The sequence below is a fragment of the Oreochromis aureus genome, linkage group 6 (genome assembly GCF_013358895.1).
Source record: "Oreochromis aureus strain Israel breed Guangdong linkage group 6, ZZ_aureus, whole genome shotgun sequence".
Taxonomy (NCBI): Eukaryota; Metazoa; Chordata; class Actinopteri; order Cichliformes; family Cichlidae; genus Oreochromis; species Oreochromis aureus.
The window spans coordinates 14,310,230-14,326,262 of record NC_052947.1 but is presented as its reverse complement, the minus strand read 5'-3'; the positions used below and the strand labels follow the sequence as shown (position 1 = coordinate 14,326,262).

The 16,033-nt window shown below is 43.6% G+C and overlaps 1 protein-coding gene across 3 annotated transcripts in view; it reads right to left on the bottom strand.

Moving 5' to 3' along the window:
* The window catches only part of cacna1hb (calcium channel, voltage-dependent, T type, alpha 1H subunit b), a 60,769-nt gene that overhangs the window by 31,533 nt on the left and 13,203 nt on the right, over window positions 1-16,033 (bottom strand). For all 3 annotated transcript variants that reach the window (XM_039613981.1, XM_039613983.1, XM_039613982.1), the window contains exons 3-10: window positions 15,703-15,796; window positions 15,407-15,540; window positions 14,893-14,990; window positions 13,582-13,741; window positions 9,159-9,471; window positions 8,969-9,061; window positions 8,308-8,875; window positions 3,367-3,725 (exon numbers count right to left, since the gene is read on the bottom strand). In XM_039613981.1, the coding sequence (XP_039469915.1) occupies window positions 3,367-3,725; window positions 8,308-8,875; window positions 8,969-9,061; window positions 9,159-9,471; window positions 13,582-13,741; window positions 14,893-14,990; window positions 15,407-15,540; window positions 15,703-15,796 (1,819 nt within the window). The remainder of the gene's footprint in view (window positions 1-3,366; window positions 3,726-8,307; window positions 8,876-8,968; window positions 9,062-9,158; window positions 9,472-13,581; window positions 13,742-14,892; window positions 14,991-15,406; window positions 15,541-15,702; window positions 15,797-16,033) is intronic.

Genomic DNA, 16,033 nt, shown 5'->3' with positions numbered 1-16,033 from the left:
CGATCGCCTAAATTTGAGCTGGTGAACATAAAGGCAAAACCCACCCTTTTGGAATAAATGTGCTCCGGACAGACAAATACAGAGATGACTGGCTACAGTAACAGAAGAGACATTTGGTGCAGACCAAAGACATCTTTTCAGGAAAAGCGTAGTGGTGGAAATATTAGCGCTCGGGGTCACTTTGCTGCCTTTGCTGACTGGGCAGCCTGTAGTAATTAAATCAACGCCAAATTCTCTCCATCACATCAAAGAGTGCTTGAAGATAATGTGAGGCATCTGTCGGAAAACTGAAGTGGACCTTTTAACAGGATAATTGTCATAAGAGATTTGAACCCTGCTAAAATGTTATGAAACGGGCAGAATGAGCAATAAGCCGTCAAACAGTTTTCTTGGAAGAGCGGTCAAAAAGTTCAACAAGACCATGACAAAAACTCGTCCACAACCATGCAAAATACTTTCAAAAAAGTATTTCCATAGCTTTTTGAAGGCATACTAAGTTTCTGATACCATGTGTGTGCTAATCTTTTTCACAGAAAAATATCTGGTGGTAATTTGTTTGGATAAATGATTTAAAAAGTCCAAAATTTCCTCAGGAGAAAGCAGATTGCCACTTCAAAAGCACTCTAATCATGTTCACCATCTTTAAAATGATGCTACGTACGACTTCCTCACCTGCACACTCAACCAGGCCCCGCACACACTTGATGAGGCGTCTTTTCCAATATATCACACGGTACTGTGCAAAAGTCTTGGGCCCACGTTTGCGTCTTTATATTTTGCCAGGAAAATGGGAAACAGGTGCAGCAGTTTATTAAAACGTGTAAAATGGGCAAAAACAGAGTTTGTACAGTCATAGCAGTACAAACGTAATAGTTCATGAAGACCTTTATTCTTCACCACAGCCTGAACTCTCTTAGACAAGCTTTCTTCTAATTTCTTTAAGTTCTCAGGGGCTTCTTGACGGACATTCAAAGCTCGTCTTTGGATGTTTCTCCTTTTTTTCTGTTTTCTGTCAAGATGATCCCACACTGTGTAACACCCCTTATGGTGGTATAGCAACGCTAGGGGGATGTTGCCCTTTTATTGTAGTAGCTGGAGAGTCTGCTAGTGTGAGTCCATGCTGCTCTCCATGCATCTGTTCAGAAAGACCTTACCATTGTAGCAGGCTGGCACATTAACTAACCCCGGCACATGTATGTAGGAACAGGGTAGAGCCATGGAGACCTGGCTTGTATGGTCTTGTTCTGTTAACGCCAAATAAAGGTCTGTTGTTCTGTATAACCGACTGGCCTCCGAGTTGTCCGGCTAACCTCCACACCACATGCCCGCTGGACCTGCTAGCCACTCCCTCCTCGCCAGACCACGTTACAACTGCTTCAATAATGTAGAGGTCCGGGTTCATTGTGTGTTTTTCTATACTTTTACTACATCAGCAGTATGTTTGGGATCATTGTCATGTTGAAAGTGAAGCTGCTGCAAATCGGATTTTCCAGATGGCATTGCACGATGGATCAAAATGTGATGATATTTTTCTGTGTTCATAATTTCATCAATTCATTTCTTCAGCACCAACGGCTGAAATGGGGTCCCAAACCATGACAGAGCCTCCATCGTGTTTTAGATTACTGTTGTTAGTCTATTCTGTTCTCCTCTGTAGATACTGGCAACAATTTGAGCCAGAAATAGCAAATCTGTATTAATCACTCCACGACCACTGACCTGTTGCCACTGGTTTTCAGTCCAGCTCTTGTGTAATGTGGCAAAACTCAGCCGTTTCTCCTTGTTTCTCCTCTTTAAGAATGACTTCTTGACAGCCACCCCTCCACTGAGACCATTTCTGATGAAGCCTCAAAAGCAGATGGATCAACTGAAGTTCCAGATGTAACTTTCAGGTCCTGTGTCGGGTTTTTTTGCTTGATTTTTTCCTATTTACACGACTTTCAGGTACTGTTCTTCTGTTTTAGGTTGCTATTTTTTCATTTGACTGTTCCGTGTACACACAACACTGGTTTATCACTTCGGTTAGATGCCTTTTTGTATGCTTGAATGATTCAGAGGTCAGTGTGAAGTGGATCTTTGAGAGATTTTGACAGACCTTCAGAAAGCTTGAACAACTATTGCTCAAGACCTCTTTAAAACTTTCAATGAAGTCTTCCTCCTTGGAAGGAAAATATAAACCAATGATGGGTGGCTCAAGACTTTTACACAGTACGGTGCATACAGATAATCCTGTATTACATACTGTGATAGATTAGACTAAACAGGGTGATTTCTGAATTTTAACAAGATCCAAAAAACATGCTAACAGCAAACGCTCTGGATTTGACATCTTAATATATTTTCCCAGACGCAGCAGCTGGGTTTGTGGGACCCAAACAATGAGGAAGTCAAGCCAATGTCAACAAAGCACAAGAGTTAAAATTATTCACAAATCTTAATAACAAGTATGCATAAAGTCTAACATAGTTTATACCTCTGAGCCACAGAGCTGCAGTCGTACAATAACTACGACAGTAAAAACACATGAAAGAAATAAATCATGGAAGCTGGTGACATTTCTTGAAATTACAGAGAACATAGACACTGTTTTTTTCTTTCTTTTGCTCTGCTCCTTAAACCAACAAATGAGTGCACACAAGAAACTGCTTTTCTGAGCATGCTCAGTGCCATCTGCACGACACACAGCTGCTCTCTGGGGGACCAGAAAGTCTCAGAGGGTTTTTCAGAATAAACAGCACTGGTCATCCTGATTGAAATGAGGAAACACTGGCAAAATTAAACTGTAAAGCTATTTGCATATGTGACAGTTTTGGATGATAATAGATGGATGCATTCACGTCTTATATTCATTTGTATTCCTTCTTTGTTGATTATGGGCCAAAAGGATAAAACAGGTAAAATAGGGCAGCTCTCATCCTTAAATTTTAGCTATCGGGGAAGTTAAAGCCATCCAGATTTGTCATATTGTTCAGGAAATGGGCCAAACACAATCTCCCGCTGCCTTTCAGCCAATCACAATGTCAGATCTGTCCTCCCTCTCCACCTCACTTATCCACTCGCTTCTCCTCGCTCTGCCCCCCTCCCCACCCCCGTCCTGTCCCAGGGTCACGCTTTAATTAACACTTCAGGTCTTATGAGTTTCTCCATCTCCTGATACATGCCTGCACACACCCACACACAGTCTCTCACACTCACACATGCGCACACTCTCTCCGCGATCCCATATGCTCGCTGCTGTAAGTGTTGATTGGAGGGTAAGTTTATTGACTCCACCGCACACGGTGATTAGCGCATCAATTTTCAATCAAATTGTAGTCGCAGCCAATCTGCGAGAGGCGCGCACCCCACGCACGTGCACACACTTACCTGCTCGTGGTACTCTATGCCCATCGACAGAGTATTAATAAGGATGGCAATCATGATTCCTCTGTTGAAGTATCTGCTGCCGACAATAAGTTTCAGTTTAGTTCTGAGCCTCGCCCAGCCGCGCTCCCACAGCCTCTTCTTTGGCTCAGACAGCTGCGCGTCACTGAGGCACGAGCTGCTACAGTGACACGGGCTGTTACTGTGACACGAGTGGCCGTGGCCGTGCCGCTGCTCTTCAGGCTGCTCGTTAACATTTTCGCCGTCACTAAGTTGGTTGTAGTAGATGCAGTACGGGCATACCGAGGACTCTCCAGGGACTTCGCCCGGCAACAGTAACGCCGGATGCCCAGCAGAGCCTCCTGCACAGACAGAGATCAGAGGAGAGGCCACATCAATCATGCATCCACGAGGGTGTAGTAAAAAGCCGCTTCTGTATGCAGACACTCTGTCATTTAATATATTCTCGGCTCAGCAAAGGAGAGGGCTTTCTTTTCATTTCTGGGAAACAAAAATTCAATAACATGGAAACCACTGTGCTAGTGGGGGGGGGTTGCTTTGTGCAGACGGAGAGCTCTTTTATTAGAAGAAAGGATGTGCAAGTGTGTGTGTGTGTGTGTGTGTGTGTGTGTGTGTGTGTGTGTGTGTGTGTGTGTGTGTGTGTGTGTGTGTGTGTGTGCGCGTGTGTGTGTGCGTTTTGTGAGGGTGGAGGAAGCTTGGGGGGGTAAGATTTCAGCAGAATTCATTAGTAAGCCACTCGGGAGGAATGCTCCAATGACATAACAACAAACACTAATCTAGCACGAGCAGTTCACTTGTCATCACAATTACAACAAATTCATGTTTCACTGGAGACTGATATAGTAAATCCAATCTGGTCGTTCTACAGTGCGTGTGCGTGTGTGTGTGTGTGTGTGTGTGTATAGATAAAACTGGCTTCAAGGCAGACTTGTTGAAAATGACTGACTTCACTACAAACACAGGAAATACACTAATCAGGAGATGTGGGTGGCTTACACGTAGCACCACGCTGAATGACTTCTGCTGCAAAGTTCTCCAACTACAGTCGGAATTTATTGCATCACTGAAGTGTATTAAACGCTGATATGTGAAAACAGATGCTTAAAGTGCTGTGAAACACGCAGGGAGCCGTGGAAGGGGGGGAGTAGCCCCTGATGATGTCAGGATTACCCGGATTAATTCAGCTTGGACTTTGAGATAACAAAATTTTAATGAAAAGGCTGCGTTACCAACTGGGCTGTGGAGTCTGAATGTCGCAATGTGTTTTTGGAACATGACTCATACCGGGAATTAAAAGACAGGATATCTTGGCCTCTGCTGCTTTGATGTTGACCGTATATTTTTATGTTTCTCCTAAGTGAATCTTCGAGTTTAGTGAGAGTGCAATTTTATGGAGTATGCCTTTAAATTAAGTTCTTATCTTAGAAATTGTATGTGTAATTCAACATTGTCTGGCAGAGGTTTTAATGTGAAAAAGTCTCGAGCCACCCCTCATTTCTTTTTATTTTCCTTGGAAAATTGGAAATAGGTGCAGTGAGTTGCCGAAATGTGCAAATATACATGTAAATGGAGTCTTTCTTTAAGTAGTCTTCAGGAATATTTCTCCAGGCTTCTTGAAGGACATTTAAAGCTGGCTGCCTTCTGTTCTCTTCTCTGTAAAGATGATCCCACACTGCTTTAGAAATGCTGAGGTCCAGGAGGCCAATCCATGACTGATGGCGTTACACTGCATGCTTTTCTATCCAGGTATGACTTTACTGCAATGCCAGTGTGTTTGGGATCGTTATGGTGCATGTAGACCTTCACTGGTAAACCTGTCTCCTGACCTCCTCTGATCATGGCGATGATTTGAACCATATTTTTTTCAGTCCAGTTCTTGTGTAATTTTCATACTTCAGCCTTGTTTCTCTCTCTTTCTCTTCCTTAAGAATGGCTTCTTGACAGCCATCTTTCCACTGAGACCATTTCGGATGAGGGTTCAGTGAATAGTAAATGGATCAGCTGAAGGTCCAGATACATCTTCGCAGGTCCTGTGTCTGGTCTTTGTTGGATTTCCCCCAGTTCTTAAGGACACAACTTTCAGACACTGTTCATATCCGCTGTAGACAGTTTTTAGGCCTGCCATTTCTTCTTTTGTCCTGCACTTGACCCGTTTCCAGACATTTTTAAAGGATACACTGCACACCATGCAGGGATATGCCAAGTTTTTGACTAATGGCTCCTGGGGAATCACCTTGTTGGAGCACAAATATTATTTTATGACTGTCCAACTGTGTTATCTTTGGCATTTCTCATAGCTTTAACTAAAGTGCCTAAAGATATAGTTTAAAAATGGCTCTTTGCTAAGTTGTCTGAAATGCACAGATCCAACACTGGTCCATCTCTTGAGTTAGGTGTTTTTATCCCTGAATGATCAGTCTCTTAAAAAAAGAATTCCTCTGAAAATGGTCAAAGTACTAGAACTGATCTGAAACGAGTTTTTCAAAAAGTCCAAATAAAAACTTTGAAAGATCTTCAGAGAGCCCGGAGAACGATTGTTCAACACCACAATTACAAGTCAAACTCCTCAGAAGCAAACTCTAAAGAAACGAGGGACGGGTCAAGACTTTTGCACAGTTCTGTATTTTTATACTGCTTTCAGCAACACTCGATGTGTCGATGTGGGAAAATAAATATGCATAGTTTCAAAGGTTTTCAGGTTATCCCATATAAGGCAAAGAATCTTGTTAAAAGATCTTCAGTATTCTGCTACAAGTCATCTTCCTGAATATTTGCATCCCATCTCTCCACAGAGATTTCAGGGAATCAAGCAGCAAGGTTGCACAAAGGAGAAGATGCAGATAAAAAGGTTAGACCGGTGAGAAATGTTTTGGATCAATTGTCTGGAGACACTTCAACCTTTAGGCTTGAATAGTACAACAGATCATCTGAATGATCTTCCAGTTTTTCACATTTTTGCTCAAAGCTTTGCTGTTGTAAGGGAATGACGGCATTTGCTTGATGTTTTTTAACAGCATGATTGTTCATGGCATTTTAAAACCGCTGTAAACATATAGTCCTCCTTTTATCACGTACATCATATCATTACATGGATAATGCTCAGGCTACGGTAAACACAAGCTTATCTTTTAGCTCCTGCAGTGCTGTGTGAGTCACAGGTGAAACCAGACGGGGAGTTTTGTTTCGGGATAGTGTCGTATCTGCACAGCGCTCTGAAACTTCACATTTCTCACTAAGTTTGTGCGACATGGGAAAGACTACAGACTGCAGTGGATGACGTAAGGTATAAAGTTACTATGAAACTGCCAGCTGGTACTGGCAAAATAAAAAGCATTCATATATAAAAATATATATGAACACTTTATGATCCAACACTCTGCAAAAGAACAAGAAAAAAAAGAGGAGGCTGGTCTTTTTTCTGTTTGCAGAGTGGCTCTCCACAGCATTTACACATTCACGCAGCTGATCTGCCAGCCTTATTGATTATAGTGGAAGCGTGGTGCTGCTGCATGAACTTGCATACGTTACATGTTCAGTGTAGCCACAAGAGTTCGAATTGTAAAACCCCTGAGGGTCGTCTTGTATAAGGGACACACAGCGTTATTGAATTCTGCTCGCCTTTTCAGTGCATAAAAATGTGCTCAGAGTGTAACAGACAGTGGCTCTGCTTCTTTTATCATACTGCTTTGAGCTCCGAAAAGAAAATTAAATGTGCCTGCGCAGTGTTAAAGGTGGTGAATGTCACGCAGATTAGTATATCAAAGTTTCACTAAATAAATCTGAAGTGATCTGCATTTGAAATACAGCTGAGGGCAAGTGGGAAGATATATTCTTGGTTAATTTGGGCGGAAAAGGACTGCCAGAGATTATTTCTCAAATTAAACAAAAACAAAGATTATTCAAACGAACAACAGCAAAACAGAGGAGTAATCATAGACTGTATTAAAAGATGGACGTATTGTAGTTTCCAGGTTTGAAAACTGAAGCCAATGTGGAGGTGTCTTAAACCTGCGTTATGGCTGCAAAAAGATGTACATGGCATATTGGGGCGACCGTGGCTCAGGGGGTTGGGGGGGGTTGGGAAGGGCTGGGAAGGGCACCTGTAACTGGAAGGTCGCCGGTTCGATCCCCAGCCTCTCTGTCCTGGTCGTTGTCTCCTTGGGCAAGACACTTTACCCTACGGCCTACTGGTGTTGGCCAGAGGGGCCGATGGCGCGATATGGCAGCCTCGCTTCTGTCAGTCTGCCCCAGGGCAGCTGTGGCTACAACCGTAGCTTGCCTCCACCAGTGTGTGAATGTGAGCGTGAATGAATAATGTCATTGTAAAGCGCTATATAAATCCAATGCATTATTATTAAGGAACTCTATTGGAAAACTGCCGTTGGCTTGTGATGATCCCTGTCCTGATTAGATTATGGGCTCAGTCGATAGTTTCAAGTCTTATTTAATAACTCATGATGACATTTTGTAAATTAAAGTCTTTCATTAGGGTTAAAAAAATGGGATGAAGTAAGAAATCCTTCACCAAGACACTAGCCAATGATCATGGAACGATCTTTGGCTAGTGTCTTGGCATTCCATCATTTCCATGGAAACTACTGGTGATAGCAGCAACCTGCTAGTAATTAATCGCAAAGAGGTGCCTGACTGAAAACCTCCTTGCGATTACTTTGAACCAATGATGGTCACTCACCGGTCTCCAGGACGTTGTCACTGGAGTCTAAAATGCCCAGCTAAAAGGTTTAACAGCTGCTATCCATGGGTGACGTCATGGTGGCTATGTCCATCTTTTACATACAGTCTGTGGGAATTTTAAAGCCTTTAATCCTGGACACGGGATCAAACTCGCTGCTTCCACACTTGTAATAGTCACACTGTGATTCACACACTTTCAAACATTCACGCACATCCCTTCATCCTCACCGTGCTCCAGCACCAGCTGCGGCAGTCTGTTGCCGGTCTCCGTAGCAACCAGCCTCTTTTGGTCCTGGTCCTTTGCATCCAGGTGACTGAAGAGGGGCGCTATGAAGGGATAATTAAAGCCATTGCCTCCATTACTGACGGCGGGGTCACTCTGAGGCTGATGGTTTTGGTGATGATGATGATAAAGCTGATGAAGGTGTGACAAGTCATTAGGGGCGTGGCCTGAGTGCCGGTGGGCAAGACCGTTCATCTCCCCGGCCCCGCCGCCCCTGGCAGATCCGCCACCTTGCTCTCTGCGGCACGCGCACGAGCAGCGAAAGCGCGCGCGCATCTGAGCGTAGCAGCGGGAGAGCCGTCGCCACGCCTTACGGCCCAGGTGCGCCAGGTAACGGATGATCTCCTCGTAGCAGCTCCCTGGTTGGCTATCGCTGGCCAGCGTGGAGGCCGACTGATGGAGCTGGCGTGCGCGCTGCTCTGACTTCATTAAGGCGTGTTCTCTCTGTTTCGTTTCAGAAAACTGCGTTGCTATTACGACCAGGCACAGGTTGATCATGAAGAAGGAGCCCACCTAGAGAGGACAACACACATCACATACAATAAGTATAATTTTTGATATAAATGGATGCGTGTGTGGGCATTTGTGCTATAAGCATGTACTCACTATAATGAGGAAAATGAAGTAGATGAAGTTGTAGAAAGAATGTGCGTCCATGACATAGTACATGATGTCTACCCAACCCTCAAGAGTAATTACCTGAATGAAAACATGCACACAGTCAACAACAGCGATATGTAGTGTGCACCTCATGGCAGCCAATCAGATTCCTGCGATTAATCCTGCAGACATTTACCTGAAAAATGGCAATCCACGCATATCCAATGTTATCAAAGTTAATAGCTCCTTTGTGTGGGTTCAATTCCCCAGCACGACACTCATTGTAATACTGATACCAGTTCACACAAGACCCGGGCTCATCTACTCTAAGCCCCATCTCTGGTAGGGCCTCCCCAGCATCCAGCAAGCAGGAAGTCCTGCCTACTCTGCGACGAGGCACATCAGAGCACCGGAGCATCCCGTTTTCTCTTTCCATGGAGCAGATGAAGGGGTGGTCATCTGTGCCGTCGGGCCGATAGTAACCATTCAGGAAGGAAATGTTATATTTCCTGAAGAAGAAGAAGTTTCATGAGTGAACAGATGTTAGATTTCACTTCGTGTAAGCATATGCGAATATAAGAGGGCAACAAAAAATGTTGATTGTTTTCTTTACTGCCAACAAACAAATAACATACCATTTCTTTCAAAATCATCTTTTCAAAAATGATTAAACTGTTTTTATCAAATGATACTTAAACCGAAGTAAACAGTGCATTTCTTGGTAACTACTTCAGCTGCAGAGTAATGAGTATAATGTGAGAGTGGGTATTTATGACAACAAGACTGCGAGAAGAAAAATGTCTCCCATTATGGCTCATGGATGTGTGTGTACATGTGTGCGTGTTGTGTTTTTTAAATTGTATGAAGTTCGTTCTGAACAACGGCAGAAAGGAAGTTATATTTGGCTGCACAGATCTCACGAGTAAGCCAGCATCAAGCACGAGTAACACGGAGCGGACCTCAAACACAAACGCTGGGTTGCTGGGTTGGATTTGAATGGTTTTCAAAAAGATAAATCATTTTATTGACCTACTGTTTCCTTCAAAGGTCTGTTTTCTTGGGGGAAAGAAATGAAAGACGGTGTGAAACACACAGAGGTGCTAAAGGAGGAAATGAGGAAACAGAGAGGGAAACACAGATGAAGGGAAAACGCAAAAAAAAAACAGGGAGGGTGCATTGGAGAGATAAGCAATCAATCATGTGTGGCGTAGAGGAGGGTCACGGGGGAGCGCTGCTGCCTCACTTCTTATTAGGAAAGGTCATTTTGTTGTTTATGAAGCAGAAAAAAATCCAAATCTTTACAGCAAAAATGAAACTGGAGACGGGTTCGTTTTGCTAAAATGGTACCGGACACTGTGCAGTGGGCTACTTGTGGGCTAAGCTAGAGTCGGTTAACAACTTTAACAACTACTGCAGACGGTAAGGAAAGGAGCTGTTTCTGCAGCAGAAAGCAATTCCAGCTGAACTGTGCGCATTATGTTGCAAATTAAGTGAAACGGCTGGAAATCATTTTGCAAATGTCATTTTGTAAAATCTTGCACAACAAACTATTATCCATTCACTCGACTCTATTGGTAAAAAATTACAGTGTCAGAATTAAATCTTAATCCTCTGAACGTCCAGATTCCTCCAGAGAGAAGCCAGAGCATTCACATTTTTGGTCTTTACTTTGGAGCTGCGAGCTTTCTTGAACTTATGATATAAGCTTAAGATTGGATGATATAACATTTCAAAAAATTTAATGATTTAAAAAAAATCAGCTCCAGGAAGCACTGATGACTCCCAAAGAAAAATAAAACACCCCAGGTTTAGCCCCTTTACCCAAACACTTTGCAGCTGAGGAGTTATTTTATTCCATTTCTTCTTATGATTATGCTGATAACTATTTGCAGATCTGGGAAATATTAATATTTGCAGTGGCTCAGTTAAAGTTGTGATAAAATGTGTATTGTGTTTTCATAATGAGGCAGTGTTTTGCCTTGTTTATCCTCTCCATGAGCGCCCAGATAAGTTCCACGCTGGCAGTAATGTCCTTACATTAAGCAGCAAAACTCTCAGTAAAAAATAATGAAATAAAAATGTATCCCTGACAGCTCTGAAGGTGCCAGATCCATCCTGAGCACGAACGCTTTGCTCCCAATCATTTCACTGTGGAAGCTGCGAATCTGCGCAGCTGCTGAGCAGAAAAGCATTTAGGTTAATAAGGCGATGTAAGATCACAATGACACACCAGAAGATGCAAATAATTAATGAAGTTACGCTGCTGTGCCACCTGCGTAAATTGCTCGCAATTTGGAGGGCCTCTATCCCGCTGCTGGGTGATGCCACAGCTGTTTAATAAAGTCAAAGAACAGCAGCCGGAGTTTCTACGTGTGTTTTTTCAGCATGACTCAGATTTTATAGCTTCCAGGCAGATTCTAAGAACTGATATGCAGTATGGAGGAGATGAGGCTGATAGCGGTCAGTAGCCTTCAGGAAGAAAAAAGTGGTAAGTGCTTTTAATTTGCATTTGTTCTAATGTCCAGTCCTCCATCAGATCTACCATAAAATGTTCAACTAGAAGCTTCAGAACCAGAGAACTCAAGCCGGTGGATCATGTCTGGGCGGCTTGGTTTATGTTTTTTACCTCCAGTTTGATGGATATGTTATATAAATGTAACTGAAGGAGAAAAATACCCCTAAAAAGGTAAAACGGGGGCTTGTTTGTTCCCTGAACTGTAGTTTTATTGTGTTTGTTATCATTGTTATTCAGTTTTAATAAAGTGTATATTTAACTCCCTCTGCTTTGCTGCCTTTTCTGACCTGTGAGTTCATATTTTTTCTTCAAGTTAATTCACCCGACCCACGACAAGTCACCAAGTAGTGACCCTGGTAACTCAAACTGTTTCAGATTCTCTGAACTTCAGTGTATCCATAATGAATTTAAAGAGGACGCACTAGGATATATTATCTTATAAACCTTACATCCCACCACTATAATTTAGAAACCAGGTGCTCAGTCCCAGTGGGCTCCTGCTAAAACTAACTCCTGCATATTGACTATACTCATACAGATGTTGTACGTTACTGTGCACAACTCTTAAGTAACTCTTCATTTAATGATTTTTTGCTAGGAGAATAGGAAATATGAGCACTGGGGAGGCCAATCCATGACTGACGGTGTTTCATTATGTGCTTTTCTATCCAGGTATGCTTTTATTAGCAGTGTGTTTGGGATCATTGTCATGCATGTAGACACTTACTGTTGCACCTTTATCTTGACCTTTTTTATACATATTGATGACTTCACCCAAAAATTACCAAATACCTCTTGCTCCCGATCTGACATCCACCTTCTACCTGAGACCATTTCTTTAGTTAGCAGTAGATGGATCAGCTGAAGGTCCAGATGCATTTCTTAGGTCCTGTGGACTTTGGATTTTTTTAGCATATCTTAAACACATGACTTTTAGATACCGCTTGTCTGCTACAGGCATGTCATTGCTTCTTTGGTGCTCCACTTGTGCAGTTTCCTCAATTTTTTAAGGACACACTGCACACCACGACGAGATATGCCAAGTTTTCAGCTAACCGCTCTTTGGGATCTTGGTGGTTCAAAAATACTATTGCATGCTTTACAAGCTGTGTTATCTTTGGCATTTTACATAGACTCTACAAAAGAAATAGGAATAAATAATGCGTTTTTGTGACAGGCTGCTAGTAACAAAGTGTGTAAAGATACATTTTAAAATTGGGTCTTTGATAAGTTGTCTGCTGTGTGTACGCAAAACACTGATTCATCCCCTGAGTTCGCTTGTATGATTCATAGAGCATTCATTCATAGACCACTTTTAAAAAATTACAAGAAAGTCTGGCTCCTTGGAAGCAAACTATAAAGAGAGGTGGTTCAAGATTCCTGCACAATACTGTACGAGGCAAAGTTATAAGATAAGGACACTGAGCACTTTTGGTCGAAGCTGCTGCTGCTAGAGATTAATTTCAGTCTTTGCTTCTCCAGCATCACCACAGATTCCTTTGTAAAGCTGTCGTATAAATAAAGTTAGTTATTGGCAAGAACCACAAATTCATTATCAAATGAGTGAATGTTTGGCACAACAACAAAGCGTCAGCACAGCGCCATCACTGATTGTTGTCCAAGTTGCTATCTAAGAAGGCGAAACAGACGTTATCTGATGTTGTGTGATAATATGTGGTCATGTTTGTGAACATGTGAGCGGGAAGCGGGAGTGGGAGTGACGGTAACATCATCAGTTAGACCGTGATCGAGCATGACATGAAGGATTGTGTGGGGGAGAACCGGAGTGACAGCAAACTCAGATGGTTTTACTGTGGAAACAGCCACTCAGAGGCAGCCACTGAATAACAGCTCCCTAAATTTATTTAGCCTTCCAAATCCCTTGATTTGTGATCCCTGATGCTCAAAGTGTCCAACGGGAAGCACGTAGCGCCTCCGTGACGGAGCTGATTAGAGAACAAACAAGATCAGCCCATCTGTGATATCGATCCCCGAGTAAGGAGAGAGAGAAGCTGATCGGTTGTGAGCAAACTTTTGACAGGTTGGAGCAATAAAGCCGGCGCAACTCGTGCTGTGACATCGGCCGGTCACTATAGCAACTCACATCTTGACATCCTCTCCCATGAAACAGCGGTTCCTCAGTAGCCCCGCCCACAGCTGTACGCCAACGATGCCGAAGATGAAGAAGACAAAGAAGCAGAGCGCCAACACGTTTCCCAGCATGGGAAGTGTGTCCAGCAGGAGGGTCACGAGGATGCGCATACCTATCAGTGCACGCACACACAGCATAAACACAGAAGGGTAGACAGTCAGACAAGCAAAGATCAGCAATAAGTCAATGCAAACTTTAGCAAAATGTCAGTCACAGTAAATGCTGGCCAGACAGGACTCTTTATGTATTCTGCACAAAACGCAGGCAGTGCAATTAGCTGAATGGCAAATAATTGGAGTCCAAACACTGATAATTGGCTCCTACTCCACTCTCCTAAAGAGAGCACATACAAAATCTTCCTCCTTCCTTCTTTTCTACTTGTTCCTACTTCAAAACCACTCTCAGATTTTACAAGAACTCGATGAGAGCTGCAGCAAGGTCACCGAGCGTAGTAAAAGGAAAAAAAAAAGACATAAAGTTGGCTGGCCAACTTGTGCGGTGAGCTATCAAGAACAACACAAGCATCACAATGATTCGCGTGACTTTGTTCACGATGTCCTGATTTATTTACACGTGCATCCATCACGGGGCGAGCTGCAGCTGTTAGCAGGTGCGTAGCTCAGGAAGTTAAAGAAATGAAGTGGGATTTACAATCTAGTCGGAGGGTGCAAGGACGGTGACACGTTCTTCATCGTCCCGGCTGTGACTAATGATGTTGCTGACTCTCAGCTAAGGTGTTTCCACATCGGATGAGCAGCGCAGGAATCGCGGCCCTTTCTGCTCCAATTAAAGGGGAGCAGGAAGTTGATTGGACATGTTTTCGTAAACTACAAAGTCATCAGATTTAACTGTGACTGCTTTCTGGAGTCTACACCCAGCTCATATCGCCAAAGGCTTTCTGGTGATGCTCTCCCGGGCCTGCACAGCAGCTTTCTCTACTTCTTGTTTCGAGGCTTCGATCAGCTGAATTGCACTCTCAGGAAAAAAAGACTCCTAGTTCTTTCCCCTCTGGTCTCTTTTAAGATTTTTAACCTGCTACACTGTCCTGCTGTCCCGACTGTTCTCCTGCACTGTTCACCCAGCTTGTATGCGGGCACACTTTCAAAGGTTGAGTCAGCACTTTAAATCAGCCTCACAGTTTCAGCCCATTGTGCGGACGTACAGTCAAAGCCATGAAAGACAATAAAGTAACCCAGTTTCTGTGTGAGCTGCATGCTGGAGGGGAGGGGGGTAAGACAAAAAAATAAAAGGAGAAAGACTCACTGGGAACTCTGTTGATGGCTCGCAGTGGGCGGAGAACTCGAACAGTCCGGATAGCTGATAAGCTGACGTTGTGTCCGTCCAGCGAGTACTCCAGCATTCTGCGCAGAGGGAAAGCCACCGCTGTGTCACCCGCATCCTGATCAGCCTGACCTTGGCAGACCCTGAACGCCTACAGGGACTCCAGCAGAACTCCGGGATACAGAGGCTTTTAACTACCAATCACCGAGGTCTGTGTCTCTCATGACCGAATGATACGATTGTCATTCTGTGGAGCTATCACACACACACACTTCCACTGATACGTCTAAGCACGCGCGCACACACGCTTGACATTTAACTGGCATTAAACAAGTGTCTAAGCTTTACACAAAACACACATATACACACACACACACGCACACACACAGACACACATGCACACACACAGACACACACACTCTTGGCTCATATTTAATGTCAGGCGCGCCTGCGTGTGAGTGCGCGTCGGCTGCGTGCGCATCTGTCAAGCACTCACCCCACTATAACAATGAAGAAGTCCAATCTGTTCCATGTGTCGCCTAGGTAACCGCTCTGACCTATGACCCCGAGAGCCACCATCTTCACAACCATTTCGCCGGCAAAAAACACAAAGATGCCATCATCCAAAGCCTGCACGCAAACACACACACGGAGACCCAGAGGATTAACTGATTAAGCGAAGGGGAAGAAAAATGTTATTGGAAAAACTTTTCAGACCCTTGATAATGAAGTGTGACAGTGGAATATAATTAGTCTGCAATTTCAGATTATGTGTGTGTGAGCGTGCTTTACCTGCAGAAAATAGGGGGTGTGGCCACAAGGCTGGAACATCCCCAGGGTCACGCAGTTGAGCAGGATGGCCAAAATGCTCACACGCTCGAACCACGTGAGGCACGGTTAAGGATCAACACATCGACAGAGAGTCTGAACACTGATTAAAGCAACAAAATGAACACATTTAATGAAGCTGTGCTTGTAAACTTTAGGGCAGAGGTGTCAAACATAAGGTCCAAGGACCAGAACTGGCCTGGCGAAGACTCCATTCTAGTCCACTAAAAGGCTCCATCATAGATGTTGAACTTTTCCTGTTGATAAAGACCTCTCTCATTGCCATTCATACTAC